At 46.5% G+C, this 22,766-nt stretch overlaps 1 protein-coding gene across 1 annotated transcript in view; it reads left to right on the top strand.

The window, feature by feature from the left end:
* The first annotated feature begins 7,779 nt into the window (after positions 1–7,779).
* LOC129847323 (teneurin-3-like) overlaps positions 7,780–22,766 on the top strand; it is a 66,779-nt gene continuing 51,792 nt past the window's right edge. The window contains exon 1 of the mRNA XM_055915078.1: positions 7,780–7,930. Coding sequence (XP_055771053.1) covers positions 7,813–7,930 — 118 coding nt within the window. The 5' untranslated portion in view covers positions 7,780–7,812. The remainder of the gene's footprint in view (positions 7,931–22,766) is intronic.

The raw sequence follows: 22,766 nt of genomic DNA on the forward strand, positions 1-22,766 counted from the left end.
TGGGGGAGAGCAGGGTGGGCAGGTAACAGGTTGGCTAGAGTAGAGTTATACCTGGGGGAGAGCAGGCTGGGCAGGTAGCAGGTTGGCTAGAGTAGAGTTATACCTGGGAGGTTGCAGGCTGGGTAGGTAACAGATTGGCTAGAGTATAGTTATACCTGTGAGAGTGCAGGCTGGGTAGGTAGGAGGTTGGCTAGAGTAGAGTTATACCTGGGAGGTTGCAGGCTGGGCAGGTAACAGGTTGGCTAGAGTAGAGTTATACCTGGGAGAGTGCAGGCTGTGCAGGTAGCAGGTTGGCTAGAGTAGAGTTATACCTGGGGGAGAGCAGGCTGGGCAGGTAGGAGGTTGGCTAGAGTAGAGTTATACCTGGGAGGTTGCAGGCTGGGCAGGTAACAGGTTGGCTAGAGTAGAGTTATACCTGGGGGAGAGCAGGCTGGGTAGGTAACAGGTTGGCTAGAGTAGAGTTATACCTGGGGGAGAGCAGGCTGGGTAGGTAACAGGTTGGCTAGAGTAGAGTTATACCTGGGGGAGAGCAGGCTGGGTAGGTAACAGGTTGGCTAGAGTAGAGTTATACCTGGGGGAGAGCAGGCTGGGCAGGTAACAGGTTGGCTAGAGTAGAGTTATACCTGGGGGAGAGCAGGCTGGGCAGGTAGCAGGTTGGCTAGAGTAGAGTTATACCTGGGGGAGAGCAGGGTGGGCAGGTAACAGGTTGGCTAGAGTAGAGTTATACCTGGGGGAGAGCAGGCTGGGCAGGTAGCAGGTTGGCTAGAGTAGAGTTATACCTGGGAGGTTGCAGGCTGGGCAGGTAACAGGTTGGCTAGAGTAGAGTTATACCTGGGAGAGTGCAGGCTGGGCAGGTAGCAGGTTTGCTAGAGTAGAGTTATACCTGGAGGAGAGCAGGCTGGGTAGGTAACAGGTTGGCTAGAGTAGATGTATACCTGGGAGAGAGCAGGCTGGGCAGGTAACAGGTTGGCTAGAGTAGAGTTATACCTTGGGGAGAGCAGTCTGGGTAGGTAACAGGTTGGCTAGAGTAGAGTTATACCTGGGGGAGAGCAGGCTGGGTAGGTAACAGGTTGGCTAGAGTAGCGTTATACCTGGGGGAGAGCAGTCTGGGTAGGAAACAGGTTGGCTAGAGTAGAGTTATACCTGGGGGAGAGCAGGCTGGGCAGGTAACAGGTTGGCTAGAGTAGAGTTATACCTGGGAGAGAGCAGGCTGGGCAGGTAACAGGTTGGCTAGAGTAGAGTTATACCTGGGGGAGAGCAGGCTGGGTAGGTAACAGGTTGGTTAGAGTAGAGTTATACCTGGAGGAGAGCAGGCTGGGCAGGTAACAGGTTGGCTAGAGTAGAGTTATACCTGGGGGAGAGCAGGCTGGGCAGGTAACAGGTTGGCTAGAGTAGAGTTATACCTGGAGGAGAGCAGGCTGGTCAGGTAACAGGTTGGCTAGGGTATAGTTATACCTGGGGGAGAGCAGGCTGGGCAGGTAACAGGTTGGCTAGAGTAGAGTTATACCTGGGGGAGAGCAGGCTGGGCAGGTAACAGGTTGGCTAGAGTAGAGTTATACCTGGGGGAGAGCAGGCTGGGTAGGTAACAGGTTGGCTAGAGTAGAGTTATACCTGGGAGGTTGCAGGCTGGGCAGGTAACAGGTTGGCTAGAGTAGAGTTATACCTGGGGGAGAGCAGGCTGGGCAGGTAGGAGGTTGGCTAGAGTAGAGTTATACCTGGGAGGTTGCAGGCTGGGCAAGTAACAGGTTGGCTAGAGTAGAGTTATACCTGGGGGAGAGCAGGCTGGGCAGGTAGCAGGTTGGCTAGAGTAGAGTTATACCTGGGGGAGAGCAGGCTGGGTAGGTAACAGGTTGGCTAGAGTAGAGTTATACCTGGGAGAGTGCAGGCTGGGTAGGTAACAGGTTGGCTAGAGTAGAGGTATACCTGGAGGAGAGCAGGCTGGGTAGGTAACAGGTTGGCTAGAGTAGATGTATACCTGGGAGAGAGCAGGCTGGGCAGGTAACAGGTTGGCTAGAGTAGAGTTATACCTTGGGGAGAGCAGTCTGGGTAGGTAACAGGTTGGCTAGAGTAGAGTTATACCTGGGGGAGAGCAGGCTGGGTAGGTAACAGGTTGGCTAGAGTAGCGTTATACCTGGGGGAGAGCAGTCTGGGTAGGTAACAGGTTGGCTAGAGTAGAGTTATACCTGGGGGAGAGCAGGCTGGGCAGGTAACAGGTTGGCTAGAGTAGAGTTATACCTGGGGGAGAGCAGGCTGGGTAGGTAACAGGTTGGTTAGAGTAGAGTTATACCTGGAGGAGAGCAGGCTGGGCAGGTAGCAGGTTGGCTAGAGTAGAGTTATACCTGGGGGAGAGCAGGCTGGGTAGGTAACAGGTTGGCTAGATTAGAGTTATACCTGGGGGAGAGCAGGCTGGGCAGGTAACAGGTTGGCTAGAGTAGAGTTATGCCTGGGAGAGAGCAGGCTGGGTAGGTAACAGGTTGGCTAGAGTAGAGTTATACCTGGGGGAGAGCAGGCTGGGCAGGTAGCAGGTTGGCTAGAGTAGAGTTATACCTGGGGGAGAGCAGGGTGGGCAGGTAACAGGTTGGCTAGAGTAGAGTTATACCTGGGGGAGAGCAGGCTGGGCAGGTAGCAGGTTGGCTAGAGTAGAGTTATACCTGGGAGGTTGCAGGCTGGGTAGGTAACAGGTTGGCTAGAGTATAGTTATACCTGTGAGAGTGCAGGCTGGGTAGGTAGGAGGTTGGCTAGAGTAGAGTTATACCTGGGAGGTTGCAGGCTGGGCAGGTAACAGGTTGGCTAGAGTAGAGTTATACCTGGGAGAGTGCAGGCTGTGCAGGTAGCAGGTTGGCTAGAGTAGTGTTATACCTGGGGGAGAGCAGGCTGGGCAGGTAGGAGGTTGGCTAGAGTAGAGTTATACCTGGGAGGTTGCAGGCTGGGCAGGTAACAGGTTGGCTAGAGTAGAGTTATACCTGGGGGAGAGCAGGCTGGGTAGGTAACAGGTTGGCTAGAGTAGAGTTATACCTGGGGGGTTGCAGGCTGGGCAAGTAACAGGTTGGCTAGAGTAGAGTTATACCTGGGGGAGAGCAGGCTGGGCAGGTAGCAGGTTGGCTAGAGTAGAGTTATACCTGGGGGAGAGCAGGCTGGGTAGGTAACAGGTTGGCTAGAGTAGAGTTATACCTGGGAGAGTGCAGGCTGGGTAGGTAACAGGTTGGCTAGAGTAGAGGTATACCTGGAGGAGAGCAGGCTGGGTAGGTAACAGGTTGGCTAGAGTAGCGTTATACCTGGGGGAGAGCAGGCTGGGCAGGTAACAGGTTGGCTAGAGTAGAGTTATACCTTGGGGAGAGCAGTCTGGGTAGGTAACAGGTTGGCTAGAGTAGAGTTATACCTGGGGGAGAGCAGGCTGGGTAGGTAACAGGTTGGCTAGAGTAGCGTTATACCTGGGGGAGAGCAGTCTGGGTAGGTAACAGGTTGGCTAGAGTAGAGTTATACCTGGGGGAGAGCAGGCTGGGCAGGTAACAGGTTGGCTAGAGTAGAGTTATACCTGGGGGAGAGCAGGCTGGGTAGGTAACAGGTTGGTTAGAGTAGAGTTATACCTGGAGGAGAGCAGGCTGGGCAGGTAGCAGGTTGGCTAGAGTATAGTTATACCTGGGGGAGAGCAGGCTGGGTAGGTAACAGGTTGGCTAGAGTAGAGTTATACCTGGGGGAGAGCAGGCTGGGCAGGTAACAGGTTGGCTAGAGTAGAGTTATGCCTGGGAGAGAGCAGGCTGGGTAGGTAACAGGTTGGCTAGAGTAGAGTTATACCTGGGGGAGAGCAGACTGGGCAGGTAGCAGGTTGGCTAGAGTAGAGTTATACCTGGGGGAGAGCAGGGTGGGCAGGTAACAGGTTGGCTAGAGTAGAGTTATACCTGGGGGAGAGCAGGCTGGGCAGGTAGCAGGTTGGCTAGAGTAGAGTTATACCTGGGAGGTTGCAGGCTGGGTAGGTAACAGGTTGGCTAGAGTATAGTTATACCTGGGAGAGTGCAGGCTGGGTAGGTAGCAGGTTGGCTAGAGTAGAGTTATACCTGGGGGAGAGCAGGCTGGGCAGGTAGCAGGTTGGCTAGAGTAGAGTTATACCTGGGGGAGAGCAGGCTGGGCAGGTAACAGGTTGGCTAGAGTAGAGTTATACCTGTGGGAGAGCAGGCTGGGCAGGTAACAGGTTGGTAGAGTAGAGTTATACCTGGAGGAGTGCAGACTGGGCAGGTAGCAGGTTGGCTAGAGTAGAGTTATTCCTGGGAGAGTGCAGGCTGGGTAGATAACAGGTTGGCTAGAGTAGAGTTATACCTGGGAGAGAGCAGGCTGGGTAGGTAGCAGGTTGGCTAGAGTAGAGTTATACCTGGGAGAGTGCAGGCTGGGCAGGTAGGAGGTTGGCTAGAGTAGAGTTATACCTGGGAGAGAGCAGGCTGGGCAGGTAGCAGGTTGGCTAGAGTAGAGTTATACCTGGGGGAGAGCAGGCTGGGCAGGTAGCAGGTTGGCTAAAGTAGAGTTATACCTGAGTTTTGTTCTAGACAGTGAGTTGTTGCCGGAATGGTTTCCACTGAGACTGTGTTTGATTTATTCAAGTCTTTGTCAACGTCCTGTTTGTTATTTTCTGTACAAAGTTTCTTGGCCAATTAGTCCTGCACCTGTTAATATTGTAAATCAAAGCATCTAAGAGAGGTAAGCACCAGAACATTCTGTCTGTCTCCTCACTGTCCAATCCGCCGCTTCGGTTACTGCTTCACAGATGGATCGAAAAATCCAGAATGATATTACAGCGGACATGCAACAGCAGACTTGTATATCTGGGGGTGGATTTGCATCCATTTTGCACATTTTGTACAGATATGTAAACTATCATGATCTAAGTGGTGCCATTCTGTATTACAATGAACATTCGGAAAGCAAAGTGAATGAAAGTGTAGACGGATGCCTAATGGTTGTCTTTCTAAAGAAAGTGCTGCTAAATGAGAGCTCTTCCAGCCTCGTGACTTCTTCTCAGTCTGAAAAGGTTGACCTTTTAACAAATAGAAATGCTTTGAAGACTCCAATATCCATCCACCTCCACACCTGGCTCTCTTTGTCCGTCTGGTCTTCCAATGTTCCCCTTGCTCTCGATCTATCTCTATATGTCTTCTCTCTCCCCCTCTCTCGCTCTCAGAGGTCCAGAGACTGGTGTTTGATTCAAGCTCAAGGGTTTTGATGCTGTTATGGTGAACCTAGCTCAGAGATGGATAGCTCAGCATTGTTTAACGGTTGTCTTGTGGTTGTGTAAAGGTTGTCTGAGGGTTGTCCTGAGGAGCCTTAAGCCTCCCAGCATGCTCCACTTTGGCAGCGCTTGGTGTCGATCCGCCAACTTCTCTCCCATGACCCTCTAGTCCTGCCCACCGCAGGAGGCCCTCCCCAGCACCATACCACTCTAATTTAATGAGAGAAAGAGAGAGAGAGGGAGGAGGAGGCTTGTTTGAACTGTGGGTGGGCTCTGGTGGGAAACCCTCTGGCCTCCGGGCCCTAATTGCTAGAGGATTCCCTCAGCTTACCCTACACATTCTCCCTCTTCTCTCCACCTCTCTTTTCCCCCTCACGCTCTCTACCTCTCTTCTTCCCCTCACTCGCTCTACCTCTCTCTCCACCATTTGACCTCTCTCTGTCCCTTACTCTCCCTCTCTGTCGCTTCCATTTCCTCCAGCTATAACGTCTAGATGTCCTAGATCCAGCTCACACACAGTCACAAATACACACACTTATACAGAACACACACATACTCCCCACCACACAGCGCCAGTATACAGCAACATCCCCTACTTTTATATTGATTTATAGGTGCTTGTGAGTGTGTGTTCAGGTAGAAATCCACAGGGGGCTGTGTGCACGCCTAAACTCCCCTCATTAGAGCTAGAGTGTGCAGCCAGGCAGGCTTATTACTCACACAGGACACACACACACACTGACACGTGTGTGTGTGTGTGTGTGTGTGTGTGTGTGTGTGTGTGTGTGTGTGTGTGTGTGTGTGTGTGTGTGTGTGTGTGTGTGTGTGTGTGTGTGTGTGTGTGTGTGTGTGTGTGTGTGTGTTGTTTGTACTAAACAGTCATTCTCACCAGACTTGCTACTGGCCCTCCAGTACTCTCTGAGTCACAGTCCTCAGGCCTCCATCATGTCTGGCTCCTACTAAAGCCCTCGGCAGCCATGACGGCTCCAGACAGCTCCAGACGGCGCTGAAACAGTGTTAAAAACCTCTCGCGTGTCTTTTCACTCTTAGTGTGGCTTCTCGCAAAAGCACCCAGAGAGAGAACGAAATGGAGAGGAGGGGGGAGAGAGAGGGAAGGAGAGAGAAAGGTGTGGGATTGAATTATATCCAGCCAGAGGGCCGGCTTGATGCTAATGCGCTAAACTGCTTGGCTCCATCTCTCCCTCTCTCCAGATCCCTCCATCTCTCCCTCTCTCCAGATTCCTCCCTCCATCTCTCCCTCTCTCCAGATTTCTCCATCCATCTCTCCCTCTCTCCAGATTCCTCCCTACATCTCTCCCTCTCTCCAGATTCCTCCCTCCATCTCTCCCTCTCTCCAGATTTCTCCATCCATCTCTCCCTCTCTCCAGATTCCTCCCTCCATCTCTCCCTCTCCAGATTTCTCCCTCCATCTCTCCCTCTCTCCAGATTCCTCCCTCCATCTCTCCCTCTCCAGATTTCTCCCTCCATCTCTCCCTCTCTCCAGATTCCTCCCTCCATCTCTCCCTCTCTCCAGATTCCTCCCTCCATCTCTCCCTCTCCAGATTTCCCCCTCCATCTCTCCCTCTCTCCAGATTCCTCCCTCCATCTCTCCCTCTCCAGATTTCCCCCTCCATCTCTCCCTCTCCAGATTTCTCCCTCCATCTCTCCCTCTCCAGATTTCCCCCTCCATCTCTCCCTCTCCAGATTCCTCCCTCCATCTCTCCCTCTCTCCAGATTCATCCCTCCATCTCTCCCTCTCTCCAGATTCCTCCCTCCATCTCTCCCTCTCCAGATTTCTCCCTCCATCTCTCCCTCTCTCCAGATTCCTCCCTCCATCTCTCCCTCTCCAGATTTCTCCCTCCATCTCTCCCTCTCTCCAGATTCCTCCCTACATCTCTCCCTCTCCAGATTTCTCCCTCCATCTCTCCTTCTCTCCAGATTCCTCCCTACATCTCTCCCTCTCTCCAGATTCCTCCCTCCATCTCTCCCTCTCCAGATTTCTCCCTCCATCTCTCCCTCTCTCCAGATTTCTCCCTCCATCTCTCCCTCTCTCCAGATTCCTCCCTCCATCTCTCCCTCTCCAGATTCCTCCCTCCATCTCTCCAGATCCCTCCCTCCATCTCTCCCTCCAGCTCCCTTTCTCCATCTCTTCCTCTCTCCAGTTCCCTCCATCTCTCCCTCCCTCCATCTCTACCTCCAGCTCTCCCTCCCTCCATCTCTTCCTCCATTTCTCCGTCCCTCCCTCTCTCTCTCTCCTCTCAGGGCTCAGGTTAACATATTGGAGTTTTCAAACAATACCTGCTCTTATTTTGACAGATTCTCTTCCTACAACTCCCAACTCACCTCCTACACACACACAGGTACAGATATATACACACTCTGAAGATCCGGCCAATCCGAGAACTTGTTAGAACCCAAACCATAATCAATGGAGGGATATTTCTCCTGTTGTCTTTTTATCTGATAGAGTTCGATTATGCATCCCATCTCTGACTCGCCGCTAGGTAAACTGTGGTGTGTGTGTGTGTGTGTTGTTAAGCCTTCGGCCACTGAGAGTAACAAGCATCTTTTCTCTCTCTCCCCCTACTGTAGCCATGCATCTGTTTGGTCTGAACTGGCAGATGCAGGAGACAGAGGGCTACGGCTTTGAAAACGGTCAGGGGAGGTCAGACACCACACCCAACACCATCACCGCACTGTCTGCTGATAACGGTAAGAGGCTAGAACGCGCGCACGCACACACACACACACACACACACACACACACACACACACACACACACACACACACACACACACACACACACACACACACACACACACACACACACACACACACACACACACACACACACACACACACACACACACACACACACACACACACACACACACACGCACATTGGGCCGTGTGTGCGTAGTGGCCAGAGGCTTCAAATGGCCAGTATTGATATGCTAAGTCCCAGTATTAGGAGAGAGGGCAGTGATCTGACCACATAGAAAGACAGTGTTTAACCCCACTCACAAGGTTATACTGTACCTCTCACATTTGACATAGTCATTTACAGAGGCTCTTATCCAAAGCGACTTATAGGAGCTATTAGGGTTAAGTGCCTTGCTCAAGAGCACATTGGCAGATTTTTCAACTAGTCTGCTTGGGGATTCGAACTAGCAACCTATCGGTTACTGGGCCAGCGCTCTTTACCGATAGGCTACCTGCCACCCTATAGCTCTTTCTTTTAGTGCTGTTTATATGGTGGCTGTGTGGGTGGGCTTGTGTCTGTATGGAGAAACCCAAGGAGAATGCAGAGCCAGTGGGATAAACCACCTCTCACATCTGCATGAGGTCTGCTTTGATCTATTCACTAAACATTGCATTGAAGCACTAGAGAAAGAGCTTCCTAAAGTGTGAATGTCCTCACATTGCTTTGTCTAAAGATAGTGTTTTGCAGACTCTACCCAAATACACACACACACACACACACACACACACACACACACACACACACACACACACACACACACACACACGCTGCCATCATTCATACTGGCCCATTATCCAAAGGCATAGCCCAGCCACCAGCCAAATGGTGTGTGTGTGTGTGTGTGTGTGTGCGCGTGTTCGCGCGTGTGTGAAGACTACCAGTCGGGTCACACTCTCACACTCACACTTCATAATGCAGTCACTCTATCAAACTCTATTTGCCACTGACCTCCAGACACACACTGTATCCTCATCGGACACACACAGTTCTAATAACACACACACACTTTTTGGAGCTGTCTTACACACCAATATTTCTCTCTATCGATCCCTTTCTCACACCAACACACATACACCTTTGTAACTCACACACACACACACACACCTTTTCTATGTCCACCATCACTCTGAATCCCCTGTGGAGAGGAGAGGGGATGGTAGTACTGCAGGTATTTGAGGTAGTACAGACTCTGCGTTGGTCTCTGTAGGCTGAGGTGAGACAGAGTGGCTTTTTCTGGAAGTGGACTGACCTTACAAACTAAGTCTATGACTGGGCAGCAGAGAGCTGACTAGAGCAGGGTTTCTTAAACTATGGGTCGGGACCCAAAGTGGGACCTGGGCATGTGAGAAGTGGGGTCGCGAGTTTTGAGAATCTAAAAATCACACACTTTTTCTTCTTAATTTGGGTCGAGTGTAGGCTAAAGTTAGTCTAGTAGAGATTAAATAAATCCATGACACTGGAACATCGTACTGCAGAGAGCTGAGGAGAGAATGAACTAGCATGAGCCCCAGTACACCACTGTCTCATCTCCCACTGTGAGACAGGCATAGGCTGCGTCCCAAATGGCACTCTATTCCCTATTTAGTGCACTACATTTGACCAGGGACCATAGGTCTTTAGTCCAAAGTAGTGCACTGTATAGGGAATAGTGTGCCATTTGAGATGCAGATTATCTGCTTCTTGTGCCAGTGATTTGATGGGTGTCCGTGCGTCCCCGTGTGCTCCTGTCCCTCCAGTGCTTGTGTCCCCGTGCAGGGGAGGGTAGAGTCGTTCCCCCCCCCCCCCCCCCTCCTAACCTTCGCGGACACAATTGATACTTGTTTAGTTCTGAGACCAGGTCATCTCTCTCTTTTATTTTCTCTCGGACTCTCTCTTCTCTCTCTCTCTCTCCTCTCTCTCTCTTTCTCTCAATTCAGTTCAATTCAAGGGGCTTTATTGGCATGGGAAACATGATAACATTGCCAAAGCAAGTGAAGTAGATAATATCTCTCTCTCTTTCTCTCCATCATGTCTCTTCCACTCACCATGTCCTTACAAACATCCCTCCCATCTTCCCTCCATCCCCATCTTCTTTCTTTTTATGTGGTTGAAGGTTTGGTTAGATAAACAGATATCAGACAGTACAAGGTAACAGTGACCGTCACCACCATTCAGACAACATTCAGATAGACAGATCACAAACTGAGGTGAACTGAGAGGCTAAAAACCACTGTGGAGGAGGAGGAAGAGGAGTGGTCATGCTAACATGATAGTATTTACATTAACGTGAGGAAGTAATGAACGCTCTCAATCTAATGAGCTCTTCCAGCCCTCATCATAACAGACTAATTAACACAGCCATGCCGCCACTCAACACATCACTTCTAATCAATACAAAATCCCTCCCTCCTCCCTTCTCTCCTCCTTCAACTAACCTTGGCCTCCTCTCTCCCTTCATCTTCCTCTTCCTCTTCCTCTCTCTCTGTGTGAGCCGGAGCCATCAACGATCTGCAGTGACAGCCTATGGCTTTGTTCACTGATGTGAATGAATGGACTACCACAAATAGACATGAGCACACACACACACAGACACACACACAGTGTTAGAAAAGTAAAGTGCTTCTAAACATACGTGCACACATTGATAAATATACGCTGACTCTCCCTTCACACTCGTCTCAGTGAGTGAGTGTGTGTGTCTCTCAGTGATGCGCGGGTCAGCTGTTTGTTGACCGGCACCCACCCGCCATTGCTAATAACCCGTCTGCAACCGCCCGACTATGTGTGATAAATAGGAGGCTTGCACCCGACACCCACTAATATACAACATGTGCTGAACACTTCCTTTTTTGTCCTTTTTGCCTCAGTGGATCACCGTTAACTTTTTCTGCCAAGTTCCCAAAAGCATTTGGCTATTGGCGTGTATTTGGCACGCTTACTGTTAGGCCCTAAAGCTTAGGTTTACGCCCTAATGCCAGATCAAAATCAGGAAAGAAAAACCTCAATGTATCATGTAGCTATGAACTGCACAAGAATTATCATACATTTATGGATGTTTTTGATGGATCGTTTTCTCTTTGTCCAACCTACCGCCCGCCCTTCATCCACAAAGTATTTCATGACCCTAAACCCGCCCTTCATCCACAAAGTATTTCATGACCCTAAACCCGCCCTTCATCCACAAAGTATTTCATGACCCTAAACCCGCCCTTCATCCACAAAGTATTTCATGACCCTAAACCCGCCCTTCATCCACAAAGTATTTCATGACCCTAAACCCGTCCTTCATCCACAAAGTATTTCATGACTCTAAGCCCGCCCTTCATCCACAAAGTATTTCATGACCCTAAACCGCCCTTCATCCACAAAGTATTTCATGACCCTAAACCCGCCCTTCATCCACAAAGTATTTCATGACTCTAAACCCGCCCTTCATCCACAAAGTATTTCATGACCCTAAACCCGAACCTTCATCCACAAAGTATTTCATGACCGTAAACCTGCCCGCCCCGTGGATACAGGAGTGGGATCTTAGTTTGATCACCCTGTTGCAGGAGAACATTACAACTTTACAAATAATTCTAAAACGTGTTGTTGAGGTTTAAAAAAGCTTCTGAAGTTTGTAATTTCCACTTTGAAATTTGAGACTTGATTTTCCCCTACAAAAATGTCCATTCATTATATTCCACGTAACAATTCACATTTCCTGTTGCTGCAGGATTCTTTTCCTGCTGTAGCAAACTGGTTCGGATTAAGATCCTACATCTGTATAATCACGGGGACTGCTGGTTATGAGTCAACCCCGTGCATAGCGTGTGTGTGTGCCAGTGTGTGTGCCAGTGTGCCAGTGTGTGTGCCAGTGTGTGTGCCAGTTTGTGTCCAGTACCTATCTTTGGACTGCATGTTGTTGTTCACTTCTGTGATAGGCAGGTAACCTAAAAGCACTCTCTCTATAAGAGAGTCTACCCAGGGGGAGGAAGAGCAGGAGAGCAATCACTCTCACAGATGATTGGAAGTGTTGGATTGCGTTGCACCGGGCGAGAGGAAAGGGCTTTGTTGACAGGTCTAGATGGAGTGACACAGCAAAGTGTAGAAGACAGTGTAGTAAAGCTAGAAGACAGTGTAGTAAAGCTAGAAGACAGTGTAGTAAAGCTAGAAGACAGTGTAGTAAAGCTAGAAGACAGTGTAGTAAAGCTAGAAGACAGTGTAGTAAAGCTAGAAGACAGTGTAGTAAAGCTAGAAGACAGTGTAGTAAAGCTGGCAGACGGTGTAATAAAGCTAGAAGACAGTGTAGTAAAGCTAGAAGACAGTGTAGTAAAGCTAGAAGACAGTGTAGTAAAGCTAGAAGACAGTGTAGTAAAGCTAGCAGACGGTGTAGTAAAGCTAGCAGACAGTGTAGTAAAGCTAGAAGACAGTGTAGTAAAGCTAGAAGACAGTGTAGTAAAGCTAGAAGACAGTGTAGTAAAGCTAGAAGACAGTGTAGTAAAGCTAGAAGACAGTGTAGTAAAGCTAGCAGACGGTGTAATAAAGCTAGAAGACAGTGTAGTAAAGCTAGAAGACAGTGTAGTAAAGCTAGAAGACAGTGTAGTAAAGCTAGAAGACAGTGTAGTAAAGCTAGCAGACGGTGTAATAAAGCTAGAAGACAGTGTAGTAAAGCTAGAAGACAGTGTAGTAAAGCTAGAAGACAGTGTAGTAAAGCTAGAAGACAGTGTAGTAAAGCTAGAAGACAGTGTAGTAAAGCTAGCAGACGGTGTAATAAAGCTAGAAGACAGTGTAGTAAAGCTAGAAGACAGTGTAATAAAGATAGAAGACAGTGTAGTAAAGCTAGAAGACAGTGTAGTAAAGCTAGAAGACAGTGTAGTAAAGCTAGAAGACAGTGTAGTAAAGCTAGCAGACGGTGTAATAAAGCTAGAAGACAGTGTAGTAAAGCTAGAAGACAGTGTAGTAAAGCTAGAAGACAGTGTAGTAAAGCTAGAAGACAGTGTAGTAAAGCTAGCAGACGGTGTAATAAAGCTAGAAGACAGTGTAGTAAAGCTAGAAGACAGTGTAGTAAAGCTAGAAGACAGTGTAGTAAAGCTAGAAGACAGTGTAGTAAAGCTAGCAGACGGTGTAGTAAAGCTAGCAGACAGTGTAGTAAAGCTAGAAGACAGTGTAGTAAAGCTAGAAGACAGTGTAGTAAAGCTAGAAGACAGTGTAGTAAAGCTAGAAGACAGTGTAGTAAAGCTAGAAGACAGTGTAGTAAAGCTAGCAGACGGTGTAATAAAGCTAGAAGACAGTGTAGTAAAGCTAGAAGACAGTGTAGTAAAGCTAGAAGACAGTGTAGTAAAGCTAGAAGACAGTGTAGTAAAGCTAGCAGACGGTGTAATAAAGCTAGAAGACAGTGTAGTAAAGCTAGAAGACAGTGTAGTAAAGCTAGAAGACAGTGTAGTAAAGCTAGAAGACAGTGTAGTAAAGCTAGAAGACAGTGTAGTAAAGCTAGCAGACGGTGTAATAAAGCTAGAAGACAGTGTAGTAAAGCTAGAAGACAGTGTAGTAAAGCTAGAAGACAGTGTAGTAAAGCTAGAAGACAGTGTAGTAAAGCTAGAAGACAGTGTAGTAAAGCTAGCAGACGGTGTAATAAAGCTAGAAGACAGTGTAGTAAAGCTAGAAGACAGTGTAGTAAAGCTAGAAGACAGTGTAGTAAAGCTAGAAGACAGTGTAGTAAAGCTAGAAGACAGTGTAGTAAAGCTAGAAGACAGTGTAGTAAAGCTAGAAGACAGTGTAGTAAAGCTAGAAGACAGTGTAATAAAGCTAGAAGACAGTGTAGTAAAGCTAGAAGACAGTGTAGTAAAGCTAGAAGACAGTGTAGTAAAGCTAGCAGACGGTGTAATAAAGCTAGAAGACAGTGTAGTAAAGCAAGAAGACAGTGTAGTAAAGCTAGAAGACAGTGTAGTAAAGCTAGAAGACAGTGTAGTAAAGCTAGCAGACGGTGTAATAAAGCTAGAAGACAGTGTAGTAAAGCTAGCAGACGGTGTAATAAAGCTAGAAGACAGTGTAGTAAAGCTAGCAGACGGTGTAATAAAGCTAGAAGACAGTGTAGTAAAGCTAGCAGACGGTGTAATAAAGCTAGAAGACAGTGTAGTAAAGCTAGAAGACAGTGTAGTAAAGCTAGAAGATAGTGTAGTAAAGCTAGCAGACGGTGTAGTAAAGCTAGAAGACAGTGTAGTAAAGCTAGAAGACAGTGTAGTAAAGCTAGAAGACAGTGTAGTAAAGCTAGAAGACAGTGTAGTAAAGCTAGAAGACAGTGTAATAAAGCTAGCAGACGGTGTAATAAAGCTAGAAGACAGTGTAGTAAAGCTAGAAGACAGTGTAGTAAAGCTAGCAGACGGTGTAATAAAGCTAGAAGACAGTGTAGTAAAGCTAGAAGACAGTGTAGTAAAGCTAGCAGACGGTGTAATAAAGCTAGAAGACAGTGTAGTAAAGCTAGCAGACGGTGTAATAAAGCTAGAAGACGGTGTAGTAAAGCTAACAGACGGTGTAATAAAGCTAGAAGACGGTGTAGTAAAGCTAGAAGACGGTGTAGTAAAGCTAGAAGACAGTGTAGTAAAGCTAGCAGACAGTGTAGTAAAGCTAGAAGACAGTGTAGTAAAGCTAGAAGACAGTGTAGTAAAGCTAGCAGACGGTGTAATAAAGCTAGAAGACAGTGTAGTAAAGCTAGCAGACGGTGTAATAAAGCTAGAAGACAGTGTAGTAAAGCTAGAAGACAGTGTAGTAAAGCTAGCAGACGGTGTAATAAAGCTAGCAGACGGTGTAGTAAAGCTAGCAGACGGTGTAATAAAGCTAGAAGACAGTGTAGTAAAGCTAGCAGACGGTGTAATAAAGCTAGAAGACAGTGTAGTAAAGCTAGAAGACAGTGTAGTAAAGCTAGAAGACAGTGTAGTAAAGCTAGAAGACAGTGTAGTAAAGCTAGCAGACGGTGTAATAAAGCTAGAAGATAGTGTAGTAAAGCTAGAAGACAGTGTAGTAAAGCTAGAAGACAGTGTAGTAAAGCTAGAAGACAGTGTAGTAAAGCTAGAAGACAGTGTAGTAAAGCTAGCAGACGGTGTAATAAAGCTAGAAGACAGTGTAGTAAAGCTAGAAGACAGTGTAGTAAAGCTAGAAGACAGTGTAGTAAAGCTAGAAGACAGTGTAGTAAAGCTAGCAGACGGTGTAGTAAAGCTAGCAGACAGTGTAGTAAAGCTAGAAGACAGTGTAGTAAAGCTAGAAGACAGTGTAGTAAAGCTAGAAGACAGTGTAGTAAAGCTAGAAGACAGTGTAGTAAAGCTAGAAGACAGTGTAGTAAAGCTAGCAGACGGTGTAATAAAGCTAGAAGACAGTGTAGTAAAGCTAGAAGACAGTGTAGTAAAGCTAGAAGACAGTGTAGTAAAGCTAGAAGACAGTGTAGTAAAGCTAGCAGACGGTGTAATAAAGCTAGAAGACAGTGTAGTAAAGCTAGAAGACAGTGTAGTAAAGCTAGAAGACAGTGTAGTAAAGCTAGAAGACAGTGTAGTAAAGCTAGAAGACAGTGTAGTAAAGCTAGCAGACGGTGTAATAAAGCTAGAAGACAGTGTAGTAAAGCTAGAAGACAGTGTAGTAAAGCTAGAAGACAGTGTAGTAAAGCTAGAAGACAGTGTAGTAAAGCTAGAAGACAGTGTAGTAAAGCTAGAAGACAGTGTAGTAAAGCTAGCAGACGGTGTAATAAAGCTAGAAGACAGTGTAGTAAAGCTAGAAGACAGTGTAGTAAAGCTAGAAGACAGTGTAGTAAAGCTAGAAGACAGTGTAGTAAAGCTAGAAGACAGTGTAGTAAAGCTAGAAGACAGTGTAGTAAAGCTAGAAGACAGTGTAGTAAAGCTAGAAGACAGTGTAATAAAGCTAGAAGACAGTGTAGTAAAGCTAGAAGACAGTGTAGTAAAGCTAGAAGACAGTGTAGTAAAGCTAGCAGACGGTGTAATAAAGCTAGAAGACAGTGTAGTAAAGCAAGAAGACAGTGTAGTAAAGCTAGAAGACAGTGTAGTAAAGCTAGAAGACAGTGTAGTAAAGCTAGCAGACGGTGTAATAAAGCTAGAAGACAGTGTAGTAAAGCTAGCAGACGGTGTAATAAAGCTAGAAGACAGTGTAGTAAAGCTAGCAGACGGTGTAATAAAGCTAGAAGACAGTGTAGTAAAGCTAGCAGACGGTGTAATAAAGCTAGAAGACAGTGTAGTAAAGCTAGAAGACAGTGTAGTAAAGCTAGAAGATAGTGTAGTAAAGCTAGCAGACGGTGTAGTAAAGCTAGAAGACAGTGTAGTAAAGCTAGAAGACAGTGTAGTAAAGCTAGAAGACAGTGTAGTAAAGCTAGAAGACAGTGTAGTAAAGCTAGAAGACAGTGTAATAAAGCTAGCAGACGGTGTAATAAAGCTAGAAGACAGTGTAGTAAAGCTAGAAGACAGTGTAGTAAAGCTAGCAGACGGTGTAATAAAGCTAGCAGACGGTGTAGTAAAGCTAGCAGACGGTGTAATAAAGCTAGAAGACAGTGTAGTAAAGCTAGCAGACGGTGTAGTAAAGCTAGCAGACAGTGTAGTAAAGCTAGCAGACGGTTTAATAAAGCTAGAAGACAGTGTAGTAAAGCTAGAAGACAGTGTGGTAAAGCTAGCAGACGGTAAAATAAAGCTAGAAGACAGTGTAGTAAAGCTAGAAGACAGTGTAGTAAAGCTAGCAGACGGTGTAATAAAGCTAGAAGACAGTGTAGTAAAGCTAGCAGACGGTAAAATAAAGCTAGAAGACAGTGTATTAAAGCTAGCAGACGGTGTAATAAAGCTAGCAGACAGTGTATTAAAGCTAGAAGGCAGTGTAGCTAAAATTCCAGAACTAGAATGAAATACTCATATTACATTCACATAATCGTATGCATTAATGATGTACACACACACACACACATTTATAGAACTGTGGATAATGTATGGTTTTCCGTATCATTTTAAGAAGACCTTAGCTGTGTTCGAATACCCATGCTAACATACTGTATACTACATACTTAATGAGTAAATACTACATACTACATAGTATTAGTTCATTTTAGTATACTGTAAACGAACAGTATGCTTTCAGTTGAGCATTCTAGCGCTTGGCCTGTCTACCGGAAGTTGATGCTGTTGCTATGCAACCTCTTGCTAGCTAGTTAGCGTAACAAATTACTAGTTAGACATTTTACGACTTCGGGTGTGTTCGTAAATTCAGAGCATTGTCAGATTGTCCGTTTGTAAATTCAGAGCGTTTCGATCTCGGAGCGCACACTGGATGCTCGGGCCGAGGAGTAGCGTTGATTTGAGCGTTCTGACCTTACAACAGCAGTCAAGCTAGCGTTGGTTAGCTTGCGAGCTACGTCCAGACACAAATTAGACCACTCGGACCATTTTACTCGCCCTAGCAGGCAGTTTTCATGTTATCCAGAGCGTTGGTGACTGTAACTGTGCTGCTGGCTACAATTGAATTACGTTTTTTTGCCGACCGTTTACTGACACCGGCCATATTCAACGGGTGTTGAGCGCTCGTAAATTCATTATTCGTAATCTGAGTAGATAGCCAGAGCGAATTTACGAAAGCACCCGAATGTCCATTGAGAACGCACGGCGACTATACTACACCATTTAGCTGAGCTAAGAATGACGGGGATAATCAAGTCAATAAACGTTGGGTAGTTAGCCTATAGTTAATATACTGGCAAGTTTGATGTATAGGTAGCCAACTAACGTTAGGTAGCTAGCTAACATACCGGTACATACTGCTGTAATGATATGTTACGTGGTTCGTAAGTACAGCGTAGCTAACAAAATGTCAGCGAACATAACGTGTAAGGTCACTTATTTGAAAAGTCATGACTTTTAAATTGCTCAACATTTTCTTAACATTTGTCATAATCAGTTAAAGCAATGAATTTGTATCCGCTCTCGTTGTCCTTCTGCTGCATATTTTCCGATATTTTCTTCAAATCTGAAAACAATGTGAAGCCACGCCCATTTCCTGAAGAATTGCATTATGGTCCCTAAAGTATGGAAATAGTGTCCCCTGCGTGTATGCTTCGTATTTTGGCGAATTTAGTACGATATCCGAGAACTTTTGGGAAACCATCTACAGTTGGAGTCGGAAGTTTACATACACTTAGGTTGGAGTCGTTAAAACTCGTTTTTCAAACACTTCACAAATTTCTTGTTAACAAACTATAGTTTTGGCAAGTCTATTAGGGCATCTACTTTGTTCATGACACAAGTCATTTTTCCAACGATTGTTTGCAGACAGATTATTTCACTTATAATTCACTGTATCATAATTCCAGTGGGTCAGAAGTTTACATACACTAAGTTGACTGTGCCTTTAAACAGCTTGGATCTCGGAGCGCACACTGGATGCTCGGGCCGAGGTGTAGCGTTGATTTGAGCGTTCTCCACAAGTCTGGTATGGAAGTCTGGTATGGAAGTCTGGTATGGAAGTCTGGTATGGAAGTCTGGTATGGAAGTCTGGTATGGAAGTCTGGTATGGAAGTCTGGTATGGAAGTCTGGTATGGAAGTCTGGTATGGAAGTCTGGTATGGAAGTCTGGTATGGAAGTCTGGTATGCAACAATAGTATGCAAGTATTAACACCATGGGACCACACAGCCATCATACCGCTCAGTGAAGAGATGCGTTCTGTCTCCTAGAGGTGAACGTACTTTGGTGCGAAAAGTGCAAATCAATCCCATAACAACAGCAAAGGACCTTGTGAAGATGCTGGAGGAAACAGGTGCAAAACTATCTATATCCACAGTAAAACGAGTCCTATATCGACATAACCTGAAAGGCCACTCAGCAAGGAAGAAGCCACTGCTCCAAAACCGCCATAAAAAAGACAGACTACGTTTTGCACATGGGGACAAAGATCTTTCTTTTTGGAGAAATGTCCTCTGGTCTGATGAAACAAAAATAGAACTGTTTGGCCATAATGACCATCGTTATGTTTTTCCTCCAAACATAACAATGGCTTGCAAGCCGAAGAACACAATCCCAACCGTGAGGCACGGGGGTGGCAGTATCATGTTGTGGGGGTGCTTTGTTGCAGGAGGGACTGGTGCACTTCACAAATAGATGGTGTCATAAGGAAGGGAAATTATGTGGCTATATTGAAGCAACATCTCAAGACATCAGTCAGGAAGTTAAAGCTTGGTCGCAAATGGGTCTTCCAAATGGACAATGACCCCAAGCATACTTCCAAAGTTGTAGCATAATGGCTTAAGGACAACAAAATCAAGGTATTGGAGTGGCCATCACAAAGCCCTGACCTCAATCCTATAGAAAATTTGTGGGCAGAACTGAAAAAGTGTGTGCGAGCAAGGAGGCCTACAAACCTGACTCAGTTACACCAACTGTCAGGAGGAATGGACCAAAATTCACCCAACTTATTGTGGGAAGCGTGTGGAAGGCTACCCAAAACGTTTGACTCAAGTTAAACAATTTAAAGGCAATGCTACCAAATACTAATTGAGTGTATGTAAACTTCTGACCCACTGGGAATGTGATGAGAGAAATAAAATCTTAAATTATTCTCTCTACTATTGTTAAGACATTTCACATTCTTAAAATAAAGTGGTGTTCCTAACTGACCTAGGACAGGGAATCTTTACTAGGATTAAATGTCAGGAATTGTGAAAAACTGAGTTTAAATGTTTTTGGCTAAGGTGTATGTAAACTTCCGACTTCACCTGTAGCTCCATACTATGACCAATAGGCATATTATATACTCAATCACGTCACAAATAGTATGGTTAGTATGAGTTTTCGAACATAGCTCTTTCCATGGCATCATGTGCAATCTGATCAGTGTATGTAATCTGATCTGTGTATGTGATCTGACCAGTGTATGTCATCTGATCTGTGTATGTCATCTGATCTGTGTATGTCATCTGACCAGTGTATGTCATCTGATCTGTGTATGTCATCTGATCTGTGTATGTAATCTGACCAGTATATGTCATCTGATCTGTGTATGTCATCTGATCTGTGTATGTCATCTGATCTGTGTATGTCATCTGATCTGTATATGTCATCTGATCTGTGTATGTCATCTGATCTGTGTATGTCATCTGATCTGTGTATGTCATCTGACCAGTATATGTCATCTGATCTGTGTATGTCATCTGATCTGTGTATGTCATCTGATCTGTGTATGTCATCGGATCAGTGTATGTCATCGGATCAGTGTATGTCATCTGATCTGTGTATGTATAGCTGTCAGAGCGGGTGGGGTCTAGCCTGAACTGAAGCTGCTGCATTATTATCACACAGTATTAATGGCATGGGGCCAACCATACACACGCACCATTGTCTCTTTCTCCTTGTTCATCCTTGTCCTTGTTGATGCACCACATAACCCTGATCAACCGCATGATCAAGAGAAAGGCGTTCTCTACTTCTGTGTTGGTCTAGTTCTATCAGTGACGTTCCAGCAATCAAGAGCCGCTAATACAGATTACTGTTTGATTACTAGCAGTAATCTGACTCCCGACAACACTCCCGACTCCTGACAACACTCAGTACATTGGCAACACTGTTGAGCCATAGTGGATTATAACAGAGAGAGAGACAGACATTCTAAGAAAGCATCTATGTATCTACTGTTGCACACCATGAAATGTTATGTTGATGGATAGTTCGTTTTTCTTAACACGTGGGTGAATCATGTTGTTTAAGTGGTTGTGTGTTCGTGTGTTTGTGTGGCTTAGTGCGCTGATAAATAGATGTTCATCTTTTTTCTCATGTTGGTGGACTGGACAGTTCAATACACAGCATGATATTGATTGTGTTACTATTCAAACACATCTCATCTTTACTGCTTGAGGGCAGCAGAATCTCATAAATACCGTAAAACTTTGCCATTTAATTAGACGTTTTACGGTATGAGGTCATTTTTTACCCTAGCTCACAGAGAGAGAGAGAGAGAGAGAGAGAGAGAGAGAGAGAGAGAGCCAGAGATACCAGTGTTTCACTAGCAAGCAGCATTTTGTGTCTAATTGCTTCTTCGGAGAGTGGAAAGGTCCCTTTGTAAGCATGTACTGCATCACACATCATCTCTCTCTCTCTGTGGCGTTATGAATCTCACAGTTCCCCTGAACCATTCACACATACACCACAGGTCCCCTGAACCACTCACACATACACCACAGGTCCCCTGAACCACTCACACATACACCACAGGTCCCCTGAACCACTCACACATACACCACAGGTCCCCTGAACCACTCACACATACACCACAGGTCCCCTGAACCACTCACACATACACCACAGGTCCCCTGAACCACTCACACATACACCACAGGTCCCCTGAACCACTCACACATACACCACAGGTCCCCTGAACCATTCACACATACACCACAGGTCCCCTGAACCACTCACACATACACCACAGGTCCCCTGAACCATTCACACATACACCACAGGTCCCCTGAACCATTCACACATACACCACAGGTCCCCTGAACCACTCACACATACACCACAGGTCCCCTGAACCACTCACACATACACCACAGGTCCCCTGAACCACTCACACATACACCACAGGTCCCCTGAACCATTCACACATACACCACAGGTCCCCTGAACCACTCACACATACACCACAGGTCCCCTGAACCATTCACACATACACCACAGGTCCCCTGAACCATTCACACATACACCACAGGTCCCCTGAACCACTCACACATACACCACAGGTCCCCTGAACCACTCACACATACACCACAGGTCCCCTGAACCACTCACACATACACCACAGGTCCCCTGAACCATTCACACATACACCACAGGTCCCCTGAACCACTCACACATACACCACAGGTCCCCTGAACCACTCACACATACACCACAGGTCCCCTGAACCACTCACACATACACCACAGGTCCCCTGAACCATTCACACATACACCACAGGTCCCCTGAACCAATTCTGCAACAATTAATGGATTATTAACAACAGCTTTTGTCCATTAGTAACCGTAGCAGACCAGTCGATTCCCCCGTGACCGCCATTATTCCCGTCTGAGGTGGCCTATAGTTCTCTCTCTCTCTCACAAACAAACACACACACACTGTGTTACTGTAAGTTATAATACTACTGGAAATGACCGGTAAAGTGTGTGACAGTGAGTCGGGGTTCGTTCATGTGTTGGTGACAAAGACTGAAATGGGGTGTCTGGACTATAGAAATAAAATAACTAGAACATTTACCATTGACTTATATTTCTGTGGTTGTAACATTAGCAGGCGTTTGGCACTAGTGTGTTAGAGTAGTTTGGTGCTGGTTCCCTCTTTAAGTAGCCTGAGACCAGGCTACTGTTCTGCCTACTGCCTCATTAGAACAACCATAACACAGTACAAACAGACCTGAGACCAGGCTACTGTTCTGCCTACTGCCTCATTTAGAACAACCATAACACGGCCTCCCGGGTGGCGCAGTGGTCTAGGGCACTGCATCGCAGCGCTAACTGCGCCACCCAGTCTCTGGGTTCGCGCCCAGGCTCTGTCGCAGCCGGCCGCGACCGGGAGGTCCGTGGGGCGACGCACAATTGGCATAGCGTCGTCCGGGGTAGGGAGGGTTTGGCCGGTAGGGATATCCTTGTCTCATCGCGCTCCAGCGACTCCTGTGGCGGGCCGGGCGCAGTGCGCGCCAACCAAGGGGGGCCAGGTACACGGTGTTTCCTCCGACACATTGGTGCGGCTGGCTTCCGGGTTGGAGGCGCGCTGTATTAAGAAGCAGTACGGCTGGTTG

Source organism: Salvelinus fontinalis, unplaced genomic scaffold (assembly GCF_029448725.1).
Source record: "Salvelinus fontinalis isolate EN_2023a unplaced genomic scaffold, ASM2944872v1 scaffold_0774, whole genome shotgun sequence".
Classification (NCBI taxonomy): Eukaryota; Metazoa; Chordata; class Actinopteri; order Salmoniformes; family Salmonidae; genus Salvelinus; species Salvelinus fontinalis.